Here is a 22,121-nt window from a genome sequence, read left to right on the forward strand (position 1 = left end):
GTATGAGCAAGCGCTCAGAAGCAGAGTGATGTATGCGTTTGTCGAACGAATGAGCGTTGCTCCACTTGCATCAGAGAACCCAGATGTACAATTTTGTGAATGCAGAAGCTCTCAGGAAAACAGATGCTGCATTTCAGCTGGTCTTGTCTGAATAAATAAATTACCCAAATCTCCAAATGTTTAATTTCATGTTTGAAAATGAAGCTGTGTAAATATTCTAGAAGGGGGAGGAAGAAGGAGATGCAGTGTATACATTAGGTTTATATGTGAAATCCTCCTCCCTGTACCTGTCACCATCCTCAGTACAGCCCCCATGGCTCAGGTGGCCAACTCATGGTATGGCTTGGGTGGTGCATACTGTAAGGAGGAACATTAAATCATATTTCATTCCAGCCACAGCAGTCTTCATAGGCTTACTGGGGAGGGAGATGATAAATGAGAAATCGAATGTATTATAAAGAGGAAAAAGTACAAATTAAGAATTTTAAAAATTAGTCATTCTCGCATTCTGCCATGAGCAAGCCTGAGAATTGTAGCAAACGACTTCTCTGAATTTTCATCTCCTCTTAGGTAAACATTGAGGACAATAAAACAGCTTTGCCTTCCTAACTCATAGCTTTGGAAAGATCAAATGAGATGTTAAGAACAAGAGCTACCATTTATTAAGCATCAGCTGTGTGTAAAAGTATTGTGCGGGGTACTATACATATTTTTAATATATGCAAAGTATATTTAATAAATCAAAATGCTGTAAAGAAATACTGTATGTCCTTTTTAGGGGGTACTTTGAAAACCCTAAACTTTATGAATTTAAGGTACTGTGAAATTTATTTGATAATATATTTTATACCTCTGCATCTATTATATGCAAAGCACTGCACAAAAATGATAGAAGAAATATGAAAATAAGCAAAACAGAACTTGCCTTGAAAGAGCTTACAGCCCAGTGAAGGAAGGAAGGGTAACTGGTTGAATAAGTACCCAATGGCTGTAATATATAAGAAGTAGAGTACAGCAAGCTTCATATGGGTGAGGAGTTTAGTCAGTGACTTAGACCACAGTCCTCTGCTGTGCCTGCTTGAAATAGCCGGTGCATCAGCCATTTCATCATTAAAGGAGCAGCAGTGAATACCGGCCCGTTTCCTTACTTTCATAATACCAAGAGTCTAATCTTACTGCATCTCTAAGAAGCACCTAGAGAGCTGACATACTAGGAAGTCCTCAAGAAGTGCATGCACAAAAATACAGTTTATCATTCTATACTCATGGACCCAAATCTTCCCTGCCTGAAACAGGGGTTTGTAGATAATAAATTGGGTAGAATACAAGCAAATAATTTACTTAGAGGGAACAAAATTAATCTGAATGGAGATTAAATTCACCAGAGGGTAAAATAACCAGAAAGTATAGTTGGAAGAGGAGAAAAGAAAGAGAATAAAGACAGATAGATCGATCATCAATAGATAGATAATAGGTCAGACTTACCTAAGAGTATACTGTGTTTTCCTATATCTAGCATTATTTAAATATTTATAGAACTTAAATTGAAGGTAGTTTTAACCACAGATATAAAGATGAAAATACTTTAGTGATCTTACTTCCTCAGCTCTATTGTATGAACACAATGTAGCTATTTTATAGACTCAAGACAAGTTGATTAATAATAAATATAAATTGGCTTGTATTTTGTCACTGCTGCTGACATTTTAAATATATAAGTGTTTTATAAGTAATAGCAGTAACTGATGTTTATTGAGCACTTACTATGGACCGTTGTTCTAAGCTCTATGCATACATACACATATAAATATATATGTGTGTGTACATACACATTCATTTAATTTGCAAAAAAAAAGTGATACCACTAATATTACTGTTTGCAGACTTATTTCCCTCCCTCATAGGGTCTTATATTTTTCCTACATACTGATGATTCTCTTTAAATGTGAAATAACCAAATACAGCACCATCAGTTTATATGGAAATAAAGTTCTGTGGGTTTTGGCCATCAATGTTTCTAATAAAGTAGTTTTTTTAACACCCCGGAATAAGAGGCTTTTACATGGGGAATTGGGGAGAGAGGGAAGAAAGAAGTCCTTGGTCCGTGCAGATCCCAGGAGTCAATCAATAGTGTGTGCAGCACGCTGCTGTGCAGCAGTTTCTCATGAGGCTGTGCACATCCCAATTGCTTTCTGCTCAGCAGAGGATTACAATAATGCCTATTTATCCAGCTCTGTCCATCCAAGGATTTTAGATACATCATAAACTCATCAATTAATCAGAGACATGGCACCCATTTTGAAATGCTGGGTGAATTACATCCTAGAAGATTACGAGAAATGCTCACGTCGACAGGGTGAATCAGGAACTATTTCCTGATGGATTCCTGAACGGCACACCAAGTAGTGAAATGAAGAGGGCTGTCTCCAGCACTGATACACAAAGTATATCTCAAGTGGAAGAAAACTTCTGGAATAAAACGTCGCTTTATTTCGAAGCATCTGTTAAACTTGAAAAATTAACCTGAGGTAGAATGGCAAAACCCATTAAATATTAATGCAATTAATTGGCTTCCTTCTTCAGAGTAAAGTATCACTGACCTTCCTTCCTTAACAATTAAAACCCCCCTGAAACCTTTGGGTTTTTTAAATACAGCGTTACTTTGGTTCTTGATTCTCTGACCTTTTTCAAGCGAAAAACTCTTCCTGTGGTCCAGCATGCTCAGCCCACTGTGGGGAACTGGCTTTCCAGACAGCTGTGAATGTTCGGTATTTATTCAGACAATACTCCCACACTTAGATGATTTACTGTGGTCCAAGCATCTTGTTCTTCATTTTGAAGAAACATTCCAGTCTCTAGGGATCCTCTACTTTGTATGTAATGAGAGGTAGTTTAAAGTTTTCATTTGTGTAGCTGGAAGTGCACTCACGTCATTAGAAATTCAAGGAATGGCAACTCAATATCCATTTCTAATCTGAAGGGTCTTCTGTAGCACCAGATTATTCTGCCATGTTAGCTAGCCCCACCCAGAAATCACTTAACTATGATTAGCTTCCAAGATTAATGAATTCTAGGGTATCATGATTACTTATGACTTAATGCCAGTCAGAATTTGCCATCTGCCTTTCAGCCATTTCATGAACGCAGCGGAAGACAGCATTTATCAAAATGGCTGTATAACACCCCTCATGTCTTTTTTTTTTTTTTTGAGACAGAGTCTCGCTCTGTCGCCCAGGCTGGAGTGCAGTGGCCGGATCTCAGCTCACTGCAAGCTCCGCCTCCCGGGTTTACGCCATTCTCCTGCCTCAGCCTCCCGAGTAGCTGGGACTACAGGCGCCCGCCACCGCGCCCGGCTAGTTTTTTGTACTTTTAGTAGAGACGGGGTTTCACCGTGTTAGCCAGGATGGTCTCGATCTCCTGACCTCGTGATCCACCCGCCTCGGCCTCCCAAAGTGCTGGGATTACAGGTGTGAGCCACCGCGCCCGGCCCAACACCCCTCATGTCTTAACACTCTTTAGGGACTTATATAAGCAACACTTCATGTTCGAATGTCAAAATCCACGTGTAAGGCTTAAAAGTAGTATGGGATGCTTAAGAATGCTTTTCAGGGCCAGTTATTCTTTGATATTTATCACTTCATGGTGCTGACACCTGCTTCTAATTTTAAGAGTTCTTTCTTCCAGTGGATTTTTTTTTTCCTTCAGAAATCTTATCCTCAAAAGACTTAACTAGCAATTTCTCTTTTTTTGATGTGCTTGATGTTTTGATGAGTTTGTCTATCAGCGTTGAAACCTTAACATACCTTTAGTTTAGAATAAAAAAACAAAATTTGTGACACACATTTATTATATTGGGTCACATAACTTTTTGCCCTGGCCACACATTCAAAGACTTTTGCAGAGATATAATTCATCAGAAATGTCATTATCTGCCACTTGGCCTACTTGATAGTTGTCTTAAGTTGACAAAAGCTATAGACATAGATAAATTCTTCCTTGAAGGAGCAATTCAGTAAATAACTTTCACCCAGTACCCTTATTTGGTTGTCTTTCACACCCAAGGGCCAGGTTGGTGGCAATTGTCATTTGAGAGTTAGTAAGTGGAAGGACAAAGACAGAGAGAAACCTAATTTTGTCTGTTTAGACACATATAGAAATAGTCCTTTGGTTTGGGGGTAGCCAGCCTAGTTGTAGTGCCCGGTGTGGTTTGCTTTCTTGTTTTTATCTTGTCTAAAGACCTTTTCCTCACAAGTGCTGGATAAAGTTCATTGCATGAGTAGAAGAAGCCGCAAAAGATGGTATATAGCTAGCAACCCGTTCTGATTGGTCTATGAAGAGTTGCCTGTATAAAATTGGATCCTTGTGTTCGGTTCCAAAAAAAGGTGTGAATGTGAAGAAGAAGTGTTAAATCATGACTCCAGAGAAAATGTCGGCCATGAGCAGTTTTTAGTTTAAGTGAAAACCAAACTTTAGGATTTGGACAAATAAGACGAGGAGAAAAAAAGGGTGAATCATTAACTCCAATATGAAAGGATTATGGTGATCAAGTTTCACCCAACTTGAATAAGACACCCAACAAAGACTGTGACTGATGGAACTAACTCATTTACTTAATTGATATGCAAAACTCTGCCAAGCATTTACCCTTAGTGTCAAATAAGTAATTTTTAATAAAATATTTCTAAGATATGAAGACAGTTAAGAAAATAGCATGCTTTTTAATAATTGCACTCCTAAGTAAATGGATCATTACGTTGTCACAAAGAATGACAGTGAGCAGAAACAGCCTGCTAATCTCTCTTAGATAAGTATTTAACATAATTAGACACCATCTCTTCTGTTGAATGTAGCATTAATCATTAGAAGTGCAATTTTACACAGCATACTTGTTTCTGATATGTCATTGTTGTTAAAAAAAAAAAAAAGCAAACTATTTTGTCAGATACAGTGCTTCAGAAAATGACTCATGTAGTTGTGTGATTTACATGAATACAGTTATTTCCCTTTTTATTGCTTTTTGTTTGTTTTAATAGTGTTTAATAGTAGTGTGGTCCTTCTACAGCCATGAAGCTGCATTTGAGGTTAGTGGTTCATTCGTTTTGTTTTGTAAAATATGAGTATAATGAACATACTTGAATTTGAAGTATTTTTAAGCTTTGACGTGATATTTTGGCTCATCTACCTAAACCGAAGGCAAAGCTCTTTCAGAGAAAGGTTTTCTTATAAGGAATGGGCTAGAAGTTTTCTGCGTTAAATAAGAGCTCAAGAGAAAACCTCTTTCTATAAAAACTTTGAGGTTAAAATGATGGAATGTATTGCCCTCTTCCAGTATTCGTAAGCACTACCTTTAAAAAAAATTCATTTTCTTTTGCTATGTAGCTTCTAGCTTGAACTGTGAACTACTGAATACTTATAAAGTGATAGCAGCTCAATTCATTGCACAATGCTAGCTTCCCACTTTCTCCTTGACTCAAAGGCCTTCGAAGGCAAAGAATAGGGTTATTGAAGGATGGCAGGCAGATTTCACTAAGTAACAGGTGGAGGTCAAAGCAGTTTATTTGTGGGATGAACAGAGTGCAGAGATGAAAAAGCAAATGCTTTACCATAATAAGATTTAGCAAGAAAATGCTGACGACACGAAGCCTTAGATTCTAGCTGACAGAACCTTTTCTCGTTTTCATTACTTGATTTCACAGTTCAAGCAATTTGAAGAGGGCTGAATTTTTCTTTCTTTTTCCCCTATGAAATGTTTCAATCAGTTTCAAATTTTTACTTTAGCTGGGTGCTCTGCTTGTATCCAGGGAACACTGGAACTAATAGAGCTCCAGCACAGGCGCATCCCAAACGTGGACCCTCGCAGACTACGCGTTTCTTTCAAATTAAATTTTATCCATGGGACCCTTAAACTCTAGCTCTCTATCATGTTTTAACCGACAGAAGAGAGTATACTTAAGTAAATTCTAAAGTTCACATCATCAAGGCTAACGTTATGTGCCAACGAAAGTATTTACAAGGGTGTTTACCAAGCTTGAACACTGGGTTACTTCCAGCTTGTTAGAGATGGAGAGGAAAAGCTTTCATTTTTTCCCCATTATACAGTCTATATTTGTACAGTGAAGATGTTTTGCTTTTGGAACTTAAAAAAAAAAGATTAACCATGCTGAGCAATACAAAGTAAGGTTTATCTACTGTTGTACAGCATGACCAAAAGAGTAAAAAGTCATTTGATATCATATCATATAGACCAGAGCTGTCCAATAGGACTTTCTGCAGTGATAGAGATGTCCTGCGTCTGTAGTATCCAATATTCTAACCATGAGCCACATATGTCTACTAAGCCCTTGCAATGTGGCTATGCTGAGCAACTGAATTTTTAAATTCATTTAATTTTAATTAATTTAGATTTAAGTAGCCACATGTGGCTAGTAGCTACCATATTGGGCAGGGCAGATATAAACCAAACATATGTATGATTGAGTTTTTTACTATTCAGCTGGATATCTAAGGAGAATGAATAAAACATTATGCTATTTTATACTATATGTATTGTTTATGCAAAGAAATAATTTGGTTTTCTCAGAAATGTCTTCTTTATCCTCAGTCCTTCTGTGAATGCGTATAATTGCTATGTTGAGCCAAAATCAGTCCTTTCCTGAACACATGGGGGGATGGGATGGCTAGGGGGCAGATGGAATGGGTAGGGAATCTCCAACCTCTTGTAAGTATATGGAGCATGTAGCACAATTTTTTTTATTTCAGTCCTGTCACTGGGGTGTCTGTGTTTACCTTGAAAGGAGAGGAAATCCCCCAACTAGTCAAGAGATTTTATTTTTGGCCCAGAAACCAGATTTTTATATGACATTTTCCTTGTGTCTATTCTTTACTCTCTCTGGTTGTAAATTTTCACTCACAAATGAACATTTGGAATATATTACAGAACTCATCGTTTCTTTCCCCCTGAATAATCCATGTAATTTTTACTCCTTACTCCCATTTTTTAAAAATTGAAGAAATCACTGGTGTCCCCAAGCCGTTTAAATTACCTGAACTTCTTTATGATGTGATAATTCTTTGGGGGTCCTTTTAGTTCATTTTCAATGGCTGCATATAGAGTAAGAAAGATAAACCTCAGAAGCTATATTAACTTTTCTTTATGCTCTCTATCATAAAAATGATTTTAAAACATTTTTATGCACTGAAAAAGGCTAAAAGTCAAAATAGTCTGCTTTACCTTTTTATTGTTGAGTGTGCTAATCATAAAAAATTATATTAGAATGAACCCTAATGGATTTTATCATTAGGACACACATCTAACAAACGTGCAGTGTCTTCCATGACCTCCTTGTATCACGCAGCCTGTGTTTATGCTCACAAGAACAGAATGGTCCCTTAACTGTGGGATTCTTCTGTTCAATCACAGACTTATTTGGCATCATGTTTAGAGATAATCTAATTACAAAGTATACTTTAAATGGTTCTAGAAAGGTCCTGTTCCTGCCTGTGGGGGAATTACTAGAGTGCATTTATAGCTCTACGTCTGGAAGAGATGTGTCTGAGTATAAATCTGATGGTGGATGACTTGCAAAAGATGATACTGGTACTCAGCATTCATCCTGGGCTTGAGAAATGTCACTGAAATTTATGCTAACACCATTAGTCTGATGGACATGACTGGGTTGTCTGTTCCCCACACTTAAATCTAGTGGAGTAGGGGAATCTGAATGCCTGAGTGTAAAAAAAAGAGTCACAAAGCAGTTAGCATCATTAGAGTTGGAATGTTTGCAAGAAGAAAAATGTTCAAGTGTCATTAATAGTTAACATTTAAATCAGCTCATGATAGGTTTGTATCAATAAGATACATAAGTAGTACTCCCCCGCGCCCTCCCCTAGAAATAGGCATTTGGTAGCACGGTACACTGAAAGGAGCAAGAGCTTTGGTTTCCTGAGTTCAAATCCTGGCTCCTCCACTCACTAATTGTGTAGCCTCTCACCTTCTTAAGGACTGCTCTGCCTCAGGCACCCTCTCCTCTGAGTCATGGCTGTCTGCCTGTCTGCTGGACCATTCCCATCTGTAGACAAGCATGCTGGACTCTCTCCCACCTACAGAAAGCTATCCCTTGCTTCCCTCCCTCTTCCTGTAGCCACTACCCTATTTTTCTGCTCTCCTCTGCAGATTCCTCCTTCATTTCATGGAATTTGACTACACCATTTTCCCTGTTTCTTCACTTCCCGTTGATGTTATAAACCATTCTATCCTGTCTTCTATGTGCCTCACTCTCCTGGAGCTCACTTTTCAAGACTGTCAGAAACATTCATGTTGCCAAATCCAGTGGATCCTTTTCTGTTCTCATTATACGTGATCTCTCAGTGGCATTCAACTTAGTTGATTGCAGCCTTCTCCTTGAAACACTTCTTAGTTTCTGTAAAGATATACTCCCCTGTGAGGTAAATGCCTCAACTTAGTTGCCTGTTTTGATGCTGACTTTAGACACTCAGGGGCCTTCCTTGATTTTACAAATTACTGAATTCTAAATAATTGTGTGTGTTATAGCCTCTGGTTAAGTGAGCTGTTTATTACTGCATTGTAATATATAGTCTAAGCTTGAACACTATCAACAAGTCTTAAGAGGAAAATTTTTGTCATTTCTTGTTATAGAGACATAACATGGTTTGCAGGAGGCTTTATAGAAGAAGTAACTTGTTGAATAGGCAAGAGGCCTATTGTAAATATAAAACATGTATATGCTCTTTTACAACTCAACATCTGGGGTCATTATCTTCTAAATCTATGTGATATTTATTTTGTGCAGGTTCTGTGTTAGAATCGCTGATAATTCATTCAGTGTGTGTTTGATAAAATCCTAACTGATCCCTACTAAGGCCAAGAAAAAACTTTTATATATAAGACAAATGATTCCTAGTATACTTCAGAGTGGGATTTTTTTTTTGTATACACTTTTGAATCTGATATACCCTTCCTTTTTTTTCCCCCCTTTGGATAACCAAATTTAAAACTTCAACTATAACTATACTTTATGGACTTAAATAGGACACTGTTTTTATAGTATACTAGGGAAACTACATGAGGGTTTTACAAAATGTGTGTACTTGAGAACCAGAGATACCTGGATCTGCAGTACCATCTAATAGCTGTATGATCCTAGACAAATTGCTTAACAGCACTTGATATCTAATTTCTGGAATATTAAGTTATTGGTAGATAGGATAATAATACCTACCTATCTGAGATGAAAATGTAAGGATCTGGGGATGGACACAGTGGCTCATGCCTGTAATCCCAGCACTTTGGGAGGCCAAGGCGGGTGGATCACCTGAGGTCAGGAGTTCGAGACCAGCTTGGCCAACATGGTGAAACCCCGTGTCTACTACAAATAAAAATTAAAAATTAAAATAAAAATATTAGCCAGGTATGGTGGCGGGCGCCTGTAGTCCCAGCTACTCAGGAGGCTGAGGCAGGAGAATTGCTTGAACCAGGGAGGTGGAGGTTGCAGTGAGCCGAGATCTTGCCACTGCACTCCAGCCTGGGCGACAGACCAAGACTACATCTCAAAAAAAAAGAAAAGAAAATGTAAGGATTTGAGGTATTTATAAGTGCGTGGCACGTAATGGGTACTCCGTAATTTGTAGCTTTTATTATTTTCAGCTTGGTTTTTGGAAGTGATTGATATGCAGAGATTTAATCTCTGTAGCTGCCTCCTGCCTCTCTTGAGGCCACTTGATGGATGAAGGCTTCCAGTTGCCTTTCAGCCTTTAAGTTTGGTGTAATAGTTGTTCTGGTAATAACAGTTATAAAAATAGGTTGTTGGGAATTAAATGATGACAATGAACAGGACACTATCCAAGTCATGAACAATTAAACTTGCAACATTTTGGGGTCCTCTCTAACCTGCTTATTGTGTTGGATTTAAAAACTAAAGTGCTGAGGTTGCTTGCTTTCAGACTTGTGACTATAAATGAACATTATTGAAACTAAACTTTCTATTCTTGACTTTGTCACTTTGAAGAAAGGAACATACACCCGTTAAATCTCCTCTGACAACTTGAATTACATCTCCCAAACTCCTGCGACAGACAAGAGAAGGTCCTGCTGTCCCGAGCAGCACTTACCCAGGGATACTTTTCACAGGAGAATGAATTTTTGGATAGGTGCTCTAACAAAGTAAGCACTAACACTGAGAAGTTATCATTTCCTTTTGAAAAATCCAGTGTGTTGTTCGGTTGTCACTGGAATAATTACAGTTTATGGTGATCCTTCCCTTCTCTTCCATTCCCGTTAATGCTGTAGCTCCTTTGACTCCTAAAAATATCCCCTTTAAGAAGATACCTAAGGAAAAAAAAAAAACCAGCATCGTACTTCCTAATGATTCCTGTAGTGTTTACTTTACGGTTGTCACTGTAGAGTTCTTGGTCAAAGTGTTTGAAAAATATCATAACTTGGGAGTCGTGGAGAGGTAACATTAATTATTATTGGTTTTTCCTTTTTCTTCTTTTTATTTTGTGTAATACCAAATTGCAGTGAAAAATTACCTAAAACAATTCTTATTTTCTTAGGGGAGACAGTGAGAATTTTTTTGAGTTTTTTTTCACATCACTCAATCTAATTTTGTTATTGATGTTTCTCGAAAGAATCAGGAGAAGGATCAATTTTCAAAAGTATTATGTCCCCACTTTCTAGCTCATTTTCTAAGAATACATCTTACCGTTTTCTCTGGGTGAGTGTAGGCTAGTGGAAGACTGTACAACCTAGGGTGGATTAAGTAAAACTAAGGGAAACTTTCAGAATTATAGAGAGTAATTATTGTACAGTAAAGATCTTTAATACACACATGTCTAGCATTGCAATAGTCTTATATTTGAATATCATGTTTGTTTTCCGTTGCTGCAGAACAAATTTTCACAGAGTTAGCAACGTGAAAGAACACACAGTTCTTAATATTATCTCACAGTTTCCATGGGTCCGGAGCCTGGCCACAGCTGAACTGGATCCTCTGCTCGGGTCATACAAGGCTGCAATGAGAATTTTATTCAGACTCCATTTCTTTCTGGAGCTCGAGGGCCTGTTGCAAACTCTCATGATTGTTGGCAGAATTCAGTTGCTTGTGGATTTGGGACTAAGGTCCCTGCTTTCTGAAAGCTAACTGTCAGCAAGGGGCCCTACTCAGCTCCTAGAGGCCCCTGCAGTTCCTTGCCATGTGGCTGTCACAGGCCCTTTCACAATATGGCAGCTGACTTCTTCAAAGCCTGAAGAAGAATCTCTCTGACTTCTAGTTCCTTTTATACAGGGATCCCCTGATTGGGTGAGGCCCGCCAGGGATAATGTATTTTTCCTTCACTCAAACTCACCTCAATGGGGACCTTAATTATATCTGCAGAGGTCTTTTGCAATATAACATAACCTAATCAACATAATCACCTTTGCGGTATAATATAACCTATTCACAAGAATGACATTTTTCATATTCACAAGTGTCTCACACATGCAAGAGGAGAGGATTGTGTAAGGCATCATTATACAAGGCTGGGAACTAGGAAATCATTTTAGAATTCTGAGTCCCACCATTTTTTTTTCAAGATAAGGTCTCTGTCTGTTGCCCAGGCTGGAGTACAGTGGTATAGTTATAGCTCATCGACTCCCGGGTTCACGTGATCCTCCTGCCTCAACCTTCCGAGTAGCTGGGACTATAGGCATATACCATACTCAGCTAACTTTTTTTTTTTTTTTTTTTTTTTTTTTTTTTTGAGACAGAGTCTTGCTCTATCACCAGACTGGAGTGCAGTGGCATGATCCGGGCTGACTGCAACCTCCACCTCCCAGGTTCAAGCAATTCTCCTGCCTCTACCTCCTGAGTAGCTGGGACTACAGGCACACGCCACCACGCCCAGCTAATTTTTGTATTTTTAGTAGAGACCGGGTTTCACCATGTTGGCCAGGCTGGTCTCGATCTCTTGACCATGTGATCTGCCTACCTTGGCCTCCCAAAGTGCTGGGATTACAGGCATGAGCCACCGTGCCTGGCCTCAGCTAACTTTTAAAAATCCATTTTTTGTAGAGACAAGGTCTCACTATATTGTCCAGGCTGCTCTCAAACTCCTGACCTGAAGCAATCTTCCTGTCTCAGCCTCCCACAGTACTGGGATTATAGGCAAGAGCCACCAGCCCAGCCTGACTACCACAAATACCAGTGATGAATTTGAAGGAATCTTTGTGAATAGTGCATTTGACCTGTATTTTCAAGGTTTTCTTGTTGGACTTTACACTTGTAAGTGCCTCCAGAGGTGAAAGCCACAACATGACTAGAATCCCATATATGTTTGCCCTTGTCTACTGAACACAATTTGGAATGACTCATGTAGCTTAGAAAACTGGCAAACTAGAGGGAAATTCAAAATTCAAAAATTCTGGATGTTTAGAAAACCAGTGACAAGCCAAAGGCCTTCTTGAAATGTACCTACAATTCTGTTTCCTGTCATTGGGTTTTTTTAATACCCATCAAAAGGATGAAATGCCCCACTGAAAGAGAACATTATGTTAGATTTCTGCTTCTCGTTCTACAAAATTCTTTATTTTTCTGCTTTGAGCTTTGACGTAACATTTCATTTCCTCCAGAAAAGGGGTAGGATTACTTCATCCGTAATCTCTTTTTAAAAATCTGGTACTTCTAGAAAATATATTGAAATTAAAGTTTTAATTCATTAAAAGAAAGCCAATCAGTCATTATTCCGTACAGTAATTTTGTAACAGTTGTTCATAAATATTTGGCAAAAGATTTTAAAAAGGAGTTTATTTTTAAAGTAATGTACAGAACCAAGTTTGATTTCAAAAATAAAAGCCAAGATTAATGTTCTCTAGCTTTTAACAGAGAGCAGTTTACTAGCATTTTGGAATTTCATCTGGTCAATTAAATATACAAAGCAAATTAACCAAAACATACATTATGCATGTAGGGAAAATATTAAAGTATATAATAAGGAAATGTGCTCAATACGAGTCTTTAAAAATTGAAAACACAAAGTAATTTTGAGATTCATGACAGCCTTAGGGTTCATATTACTTGACTGTGATAAATTTAGAAGATTATACATAGTTTGGCTGGTTCTTCCTGCATGCCGACAGAATTTCTTTCCTCTTTAACCCTTGCAAAGAAGACGTAAATTTTGCTATTTTTGAACTTGTTTACCAGCTTGGTCATTCTCGATACTTGTTATTACCCGAATTTTACTTATAATTCCTTTTAGAAGCATAAATAGTGAATTTCAATCATGTCAACATTTCTGCAGATTTAGAATGGCATGAATTAGAAAACATGAATTTTTCAAAGAAATCATAACTTTTTCTTGAGTCCAGCCATTTGCTATCGCCAATAAGATTAGTTAGGATACTGGATTTCATCAGTGATTCCATTATCTGGAAAAAAAAAAAAAATCTGCCGTCTTTAAAGTTTTGATTTTGTTGTTGTTGTTGTTATCTGTTCTGCTTCTGTTTTATGACATATAGTTCAGGCATTTGACTAAATTTAAATCAGTGGAATGGTTGACAGCCTATAATTGGTCTACACAAAAAGGTTTAAATGAGTTGGGAGATTTGTTTACATTTTGGTAGCTTTTTATTTCTTTAATCATTTTTTTATTTGAAATCTCCTCCTTAGTGTAATTACATGATGATACCTTAGGTTAGGTTACTTGCAGTGAATGTTCACCCTAAATCTCAGTGCATCCTACATTATTAGAACTTTGGCATGGTATGACTGGTTACTGATTCAGCAAGCAACAAGTATAACTAAAGTCACTTGACTTAATGACTTCATTTTTAATTCAAATCACATGGATATTGATCTAGAAAGGATCTGATTCAAATTTGTCAAATTAGTATGAAATCACATACCACTCTATATTGTACTTATATCTGACTATGCAAAAGTGTTTACCAGTTTGCAATTTTTCTTTCATGGGGCTAAAACTCTAAGCTTTGCTATGTTTAAGCATGTATTCATTAAGCTGCAGATAAAGCTGAGACCTGCACAAGTAGTTTAAATATCTTTTCAGATCGTTTGGGTGTTTCAGACCCTTGGATGTCTTGGACATAGAGGGGAACAAAGCAGACAAGTACTCTGTCCTTACAGAGTCTGAGTCACACTCAAAGGTCATGTTATAGAATTGCATTAAGGAAATCTGTGATCAGAAATAACAGGGACATATTTAGATACAGGCCAAACTAACTAAATTTCTGGGCAGATCTATACCTATAAAGTGCTTGGCACAGTACATGGTACTCAGTCACAGTTACATGTTAATATCATTGTGATTTTTATTACTTTTCCAATTCACCCAAATAATTCTCTGGTCATGGGCAGAGCACAGCACATGTAAACACGTATAAGTAGAATGGACTTTGGTTCTTTTAACATCAGTGCAGACCAGTTTTGTGCTACAACCTTAAGAGAGCCCAAATTTGTCCCCTGATGTGGAGACTAGGAGTCATTTCTCTTATTTTTATATCCAAATTTTCGTTGTTTTAATTGGCACCCTACCAAACTGATAGATGCCTCCAGTTGGGTATGTCAGCGTGGTTGCCGAGAACATTACAAATCCAGTAATTACAAGGAACTGTTTCTCCATTATTTTCTTCCCAAAATATTTTCTATGCTGCAAATTCTGTGAAAACCTTAGGCACAATAGTAAAAGTATTTAAAAAAAAAAAAAAAGTTTTTATTGTATTAACATGAAAGCAATATATGTTCATCATAGAAAAGACAGGTAAGCAAAACAAAGGCAATGAAAATCACCCAAATTCAACACAGAGAGAGAACTGCCATTATAGTTTGTGCTTATTGCCTTCCAGTTCTTTCTCTGTGCATAGAAATAGCCTTTTCGATGGTGTCATAGTATAATATCCTATTTTGTAATTGCCTTTTTCAATTAACATTATATTATAAATGTTTTGCCACGTCATTACTCTTTTACCATATTGTTTACATTGGTTATACCATACTTATCTAACCAGTCCCCAATTGTAGGGCATTTAAGATTTTTTTACTTTTCTTTTTTTCTATTCTAAAGAGTTCATTGAATGAACAACTAAGTTGCCACTGTTGAGGGTATTCTTATATTAAAACAGCCAACTTATTTAAAATATGGAGAAAGTGATTTGGTCTCAAAGCAAGATAACCAACAAGATGAAATGATTGCATGTGAAGTCTTCATGAGCATAGATGGTCTCCTTTTGGGGGTCCCAGAGGTCACAGACACAAACAACATCTTTTAGGAAACACTGCAAAAGTTGAACCCTGTATTATTAGAGAAGATCAATAACCCAAAACTGGACTGCGATTAAGTAGAACAAATTGAAATCAAATACAGACCGACTTAGCAGGGGGCTATTCTGTCACCTCTTTGTTCCTGTGACAAATGCAAAGCAATTCAAAACATCTTTTTCTTTCACAGGTGGATTCCTCTTTTTGTTTGTTTTTAATTCTTTAGATGTTATCTTTTAGGTTGCGCAAATCATTGTTCCATGAATTAAAGTGTACTTACCAGTTGATCCTTCTTGCCAGGAATGCCATCTCCAACCACACTGAAGAAGTCGGAGAAGTCGGGTTTCAGCAGCCCCTCCCCTTCGCAGACCTCCTCCCTGGGAACGGCGTTCACACAGCATCACCGACCTGTCATTACAGGACCCAGAGGTGAGCTGCTCCACAGGGACCCTTGGTTGTGCTTATATCATGGCCTTTGGACCCAAGTAGCAAAATGAGAGACAATGAGGACTCCCCCTGAATGCTCCTGAGGCAGTGAGTGTTCCAATTTCTTACCCTTGGGGGCAGCCTTGGAATTTTAGAGACCAGAGAGATTTGGCATCAAATTTTTTGTCCTTTCCTAAAGCAAACAGGGACCAAATCTGTTTTTTTGTTTGCCAGTGAGATTTTTGCAGAGAGATGGGAAGTAACTTGAACCAAAATCAAATCTGTTCTACAAGTTGTGTGTGTGTTTGTGTGTGTGTGTGAGAGAGTGTGTGTGCGGACACACACACGCACACAGGCATGCATTAGGTGAGTATATTTCCGTATGGTCAATTACCTGTTTTCAAGTAGTAACTTTTTCTCATCCCTGCTGACTCTCTTTCCATAAAACCTGAGTTCAATATGTGGCATTTTGTGTTGAGGTTGTTTGCATCAGGGCGTTGACGAGCAGTCTTCATTCGTTCCTTTTGAAGTGGTAGATAGTTTGTCTGGTTTTCATTGCAATGTTTTCATTATTTTTGTCTCATATGCTTTTAAGTTTATTATTAAAATGTGTCCACAAGAAATATGATTTGTATTTCGCATTAAAGACAAGCCTTAAGCCTCAAGAGAATGTCAGCAAATCACTTAACTTGATCTTATTGCAATATAAAAATATTTATTATTTTATTTATGAAACTCCCACAGTAGGAGTATGAATAATTGTAACCACGTTTTGCTTTCCTTTATCAGATTTTCTTTTAGGTAGATCTGTGATCTACCAGCTGCTATCATAAAACGTCCTAGAAAGTTATGATCTCTTCTCTGCTTTGACATATACCTGGGGAAACTGATGTTTCTTGCATTAATCCCAATGTTAGTCCCACAAATCTGAATCCCTTTATGAATATGCTCTGTGTGCAGATCAGGGAAATGTGGCGGGTAAGAGGACAGTCCGGTGCACACATGGAAGTCATATTGAAGAAAGTAAGCATTTTGACTACTGTGGGAAGCAACTTCTTTATCCATAATTATGAAACTTACTTGCTTCATCTTTAAACGTCTTGTGATCATTGGTAGAACTTTCTCAAGATCCCCTCTTTCATTTGTGTATATGTGTGGTATAATCAGAGAGGCTTACTATCGATATATAATTTGAAAACCTGCATCAGAATTGAATTAGAAGGTCCCAGAATGAGGCTTATTAAATAGTATTAAAATATTATCCTCATAGTTAACACTCATTGAGCATATAAACTGTAGTGGGGGATCAGAGATATGAAACCCTTTTAGTCGGAATATTTATGGCCGGAAGGAGATGAGGCACGTGTCACTTTTCATCTGTTTGGGGTCAAGTTCACATATTCTAAATGCTAATTGAATGGTAAAAGTTCATGCAGGAGCTCGGTGTTGGGGTGACCATGGAGGTTCATTCACTCTTTAAACAAGGATTTACTGAGTGACTCTATAGACACTGGGACCAATGGTTCCTGTCCTCACAGAGCATGTTATCTACCACAGAAGAGAGGCACACAAGGAAATAAGCAAGTAAAAGATGATGGGCCGGGCACGGTGGCTCGCACCTGTAATCCTAGCACTTTCTGAGGCCAAGGCGGGCAGATCACTTGAACTCAGGAATTCAAGGTCAGCCTGGGCAACATGGCAAAACACTGTCTAGAAAAAAATACAAAAATTAGCTGGGCATGGTAGCGAGTGCCTTAGTCCCAGCTACTCAAGAGGCTGCAATGGGAGGATTGCTTGCGCCCAGAAGGCAGAGGTTCCACGAGCCAAGATAGCACCACTGCACTCCAGCCTGCGCAACATAGCAGACCCTGTCTCAAAAAAAACAAAACAAAACAAAACAAAAATCCTGGTGTGGAATGTACTATTACTTATCACTTTGTATCAAATAAAGTGACTTCAGGCGGGGTGCGGTGTCCCACACCTCTAATCCCAGCACTTTGGGAGGCCGAGGCAGGCAGATCACTTGAGGTCAGGAGTTTGAGACCAGCCTGGCCAACACAATGAAACCCCATCTCTACTGAAAATACAAAAAAATTAGCCAGGTGTGGTGGCACACGCCTGTAAATCCCAGCTACCTGTGAGGCTGAGGCAGGAGAATTGCTTGAACCCAGGAGGCGGAGGCTGCAGTGAGCCAAGATGGTGCCACTACATTCCAGTCTGGGCAACAGAGTGAGACTCCATCTCAAAGAAAAAAGAGTCTTCAAAGTATAAATAACATTGAAGTCAAATCTTAAAAGATGCTTAGATAAATGGAGGACCATCCTAAGGAAAGGAAAGATTCGTGGTGTAGTAAGTTAGTAAGAACTGAGAAGAACAGTATGCCAGCAATCAGGAGAGCCAGGTAACCTCCCCTCTTTTCCTTCCCTCTTACCTTCTGTGTTTTTCAATGTCCTCATCAATACAATGGGTACAGTACTAATAATGAATGACCCTTTCCTCCCAATCTTGTATTCTTATACAGAAACAACAATAAAACAGTATTTGTGGCGATTCCATGAAGAGCATAAGGCAATCTGTATATATTATCATTAGTCAGTAAATGTTAAGAGTGTCTAATGTGTGTCTTGCCTTAAAACTGTAGTTCTAGAAATTATTGTCATGAGCACTTCCCCATGGGTACAGGTTGAGAGCTTCTTCATGCTAGATGACTAAGCACGTTTTCTAAAATGACCCACGCTGGGTTGAACCAGGGTGAACCTCCTTAGCTCACAGCATAACAAGTTCCAGTCTAATCATATTCATTCATAAAATTGTGTTTGAGGAAAAGAGAAAGATGCCTAGTGTAAGAAGTATGGAATACCAAAGATTCTTTGTTTTCACCAGAATTCAAGATGGCTCCCAGCATCCTCGGCTCTCCTTTCTGGAAAGTCTACTCAGGTACCCGTTCTTACCGTGCCCCACCCCGCTAGTGGTCTGGTGAAGGGAATTGGAATAGTTGAGATGAAACTTCAGTTGCCTCTTTGTGGTAAGAATCATAAGAGTTGAGATAGGCTAACGTAAGACATTTTTCTGGCTAAGATATTTTTAAAAGGTTGGAAGTTAGCCTCATTATTTAAGGCATATTTGCTATGGGTACTGTAATTTCCTTCATTTTTCTCTGAACTAGTTGGAAAGCTAATGCTTGGAATGATACCACATTTGGGAGTAAGACTTGGTGTTTTAGGAAGATGAGACCAAAATTGAGGAGGAAGAGTATAGCTGCCAAGAGTCAGTGTGGAATCGATGTCACATGTGCACATAAAGGAGGTTTCAACCTCTGACACTCCTTTTATTGTGCAAAGTTGCCACAACACAAAATAGTAAATTATTAGAGAATCCAGAGAATCAAACTTTAAAGGGTCTTGAAGAAAATAAAAGAATGTCCTTTATCAGGTCCCCAGGGCATGGGGCAGGGATCAGGGAGGCCATTGACTGCTCTGTGGTTAGCACTAGGTTGCAAGGCTTCTACTGCCTTCCCTAGCATTTCTCACAGGAATGCCTCAACTAGACTAGCACCAGTTAGTAAGCAATAACTGTCCAACACACATCCACGCTCAGAATGAAGGTGAGGTTTTACAGAGCTACAGCAAATCAAGGTCACCGCGCTAAAAACCCAAGGGCCTTACTTTTGGCTGCAAACGTAAGCTACATTTGGAAATTTCGTGGCCACTTTTTACAAAGAAAACCTCTCTCAAGATTGCAAAGCAAAGGGAGAAACACAGGGTGTTGAAGGGAGGTAGCATAGCACAGCATTGTCTTTATCTGTTTTGACTGCCAGAACAGAACACCATGGACTGGGTGGCCTATAAACAACAGAAATTTATCACTCACAGTTCTGGAGAGCGGAAGTCCAAGATCAAGGCTCTGGCAGCTTCTGTGTCTGGTGAGGGCCCACTTCCTGGTTCATAGATGGCATCTTCTTGCTGTGTCCTCACATGGCAGAAGGGGCGGGGTTGCTCTCTAGGGTCTCTTTCATAAAGGCACTAATCCTATTCATGAGGGCCCTACCCTGTGACCTGATCACCTCCCAAAGGCCCTGCTACCTATTACCATCACATTGGGGGTGAGGATTTCAAGATTTGGATCCTAAAGGGCCACAAACATTCAGCCTATGGCAGTGGTTAAGCACAAAATTTCAGGGGTTCAGAGAGGCTGCTGTCTGAATCTCTGTCCACTACTTGGCACATTGCTTTTCTCTCTGAACCAAAGGTTTCTCATCTCTAAGTTGGAGATCATCATCACTAACTCAAAAAAATTGTATTATGTTAGGAGCAAAGGAAATCGTGTATTTGTACTCATTTTCACAGTGCCTGGAAGTACAGTATGCACACAGGTCATACAATTAAATAATCCTTTTTCACCCAGGCTTTGAAAATATCATGCTGTCCCTATTGCCTTCGCGCAGCAATATTCTGCCCATCCCCCCAGATCAGCTCAAGCACTACTTTCAAAGTGAAACCTCCTCTCCTCCACCCAGCTTGCCATCATCTCACACGGCTTAAGCTCCTGCTGCCTTTTGTGTCTGCACATTGACTCCACCAACCTCATCTGGCCTTGTTAGTTAATATACATGTCTCCTAGAGGAGAACCTCCAAAGGGAAGGATCTCTCACTTAGACATTTCACTATCTTTGTTGTGCGTCACACAGTGGGTTTTATGCTCAAATATTGTTTGAATGAATAAAAGTAATTAAAATGCATATAAATGCATACAGGAGACATTTATCCCCTCTCTGACCCTGATGAATTTTCATTTCTTCAGAAGAGCCAAGGGTGATAAATGTGTGATAGTTCATGCAATACTTCCTTGTAAGAAATGTCCAGGATGTGGAAGAACCATGGCGTTGTATCCAAAGAAAACCTATGCAAAATTCTCTAAGTAAAGCTTTGCTACTAAGAGCTATGGGCTTTCTTTATGTTGTTCTAACCACTTCCCTATTTACAGTGTAAAGGTAGAGGCATGTGGTTTCTTAAAATGAATCCCCTCTCTGATATTGGCTTTCTTTGTGGCTTTGATAAATCACTTAACCTTGTGGCCTCAGTTTGGCCATCTGTACCATGGGGATAATACTTTGCCACCTGTTTCTCTGTGTGGTTAGAATTAGGTAAAGAGGTTATTTGGGAATATCCTGTCGGTAGGGGGAAGATATTACGTTTCAGTAGAGGCATTTGTACATCGTTATACATTAGTATAATTACTGTGCAGTTTAAGCTGAAAGATCGGGCTTTCAAAGACTTTCTTTTACCATGACTTAAAATTGTAACCATAATAAAGTATTTACTCATGGCTATTTGTCTTATTCCTGATAATTGAAAAAAGAAATCTTTCTTCGTCCCTTTGCCTTTTCAAGAATTGTAAGTTTGCCTGGTTGATGATCTGAAGGGGCTAACTTCTTAGAGAATTATTTGGAGTAATCATCAGTTACATCTTAAAGTTTCTTGAAAGTTTAGATCTTCTTAAAACTTATCTTTTTGCTTAAAATCTTTGCTATTTTGAAGATTAAGAAGATAATGAATGATAGTTTCTTTAAATACTCTGCACTAAGTAAAGCAATTCTGTGCCTTAGAGATTTAGGAACAGGGAGCAGCCTACACGATCCACATTGGGCAGCACAATTGAAAGTAATTGAAAGAGTTATGGTCTGGGAATCTTTTGGTATAACGTGTTCCCAGTATCAGCAAAGATTGTTTTTGGCTGAAAGTAACAGAATATCTGACTGAACAATGGCTTAAAAAAATAAGGAGTCACATTTTTCTCATACAAAAACAAGTATGTGGCTAGGTATGGTGACTCACACTTGAAATCCCAGCACTTTGAGAGGCTGAGGCGGGAAGCACTTGAGGCCAAGAGTTTGAGACCAACCTGGGCAACACAGCAAGACCCTATCTCTACAAAAATTTTTTAAAATTAGGAGAGCATAGTGGTAAGTCCTGTGGTCCTAGATACTCAGGAGGCTGAGGTGCGAGGATTGCTTGAGCCCAGGAATTTGAGGCTGCAGTGAGCTATGATGGCACTCCAGCCTGGGCAACAGAGAAAGACCCTGTCCCAAAAAAAACAAAAACAAAAAAAGCAAGTAGGTAATTCAAGGCTGTTAGGGTGGCACTTGCAGTGCCATCAGGGATTGAGATTTCTTCTCCTAGCCATGTTTCAGTGGGTTGTTTTTATAAGGTCACAGCATGGGCGCTGCCCTCCTGCCTTATGTCTGCATGCCAAGCAGAAAGAAGGGAAAAGGTGAGGGCAAAAAGGACCTGTCAGCTTATCCTGCCACTTTTTCATAGGATCTTCTACAGCACAATCAGACTATGTCCGATGATCACCTGTAGCTGCAAGGGAGGCTGGAAACTCTAAATTTTTAGCTGAGTGTATGGCTGCTCTCTATCAAAT

General features: G+C 38.8%; 1 protein-coding gene across 8 annotated transcripts in view; it reads left to right on the forward strand.

The window, feature by feature from the left end:
* NFIA (nuclear factor I A) overlaps window positions 1-22,121 on the forward strand; it is a 383,622-nt gene that overhangs the window by 285,680 nt on the left and 75,821 nt on the right. For all 8 annotated transcript variants that reach the window (XM_050804192.1, XM_050804211.1, XM_050804202.1 and 5 more), the window contains one exon: window positions 15,573-15,701. In XM_050804192.1, coding sequence (XP_050660149.1) covers window positions 15,573-15,701 — 129 coding nt within the window. The remainder of the gene's footprint in view (window positions 1-15,572; window positions 15,702-22,121) is intronic.

This window comes from Macaca thibetana, chromosome 1 (assembly GCF_024542745.1).
Source record: "Macaca thibetana thibetana isolate TM-01 chromosome 1, ASM2454274v1, whole genome shotgun sequence".
In the NCBI taxonomy this organism is placed as follows: Eukaryota; Metazoa; Chordata; class Mammalia; order Primates; family Cercopithecidae; genus Macaca; species Macaca thibetana.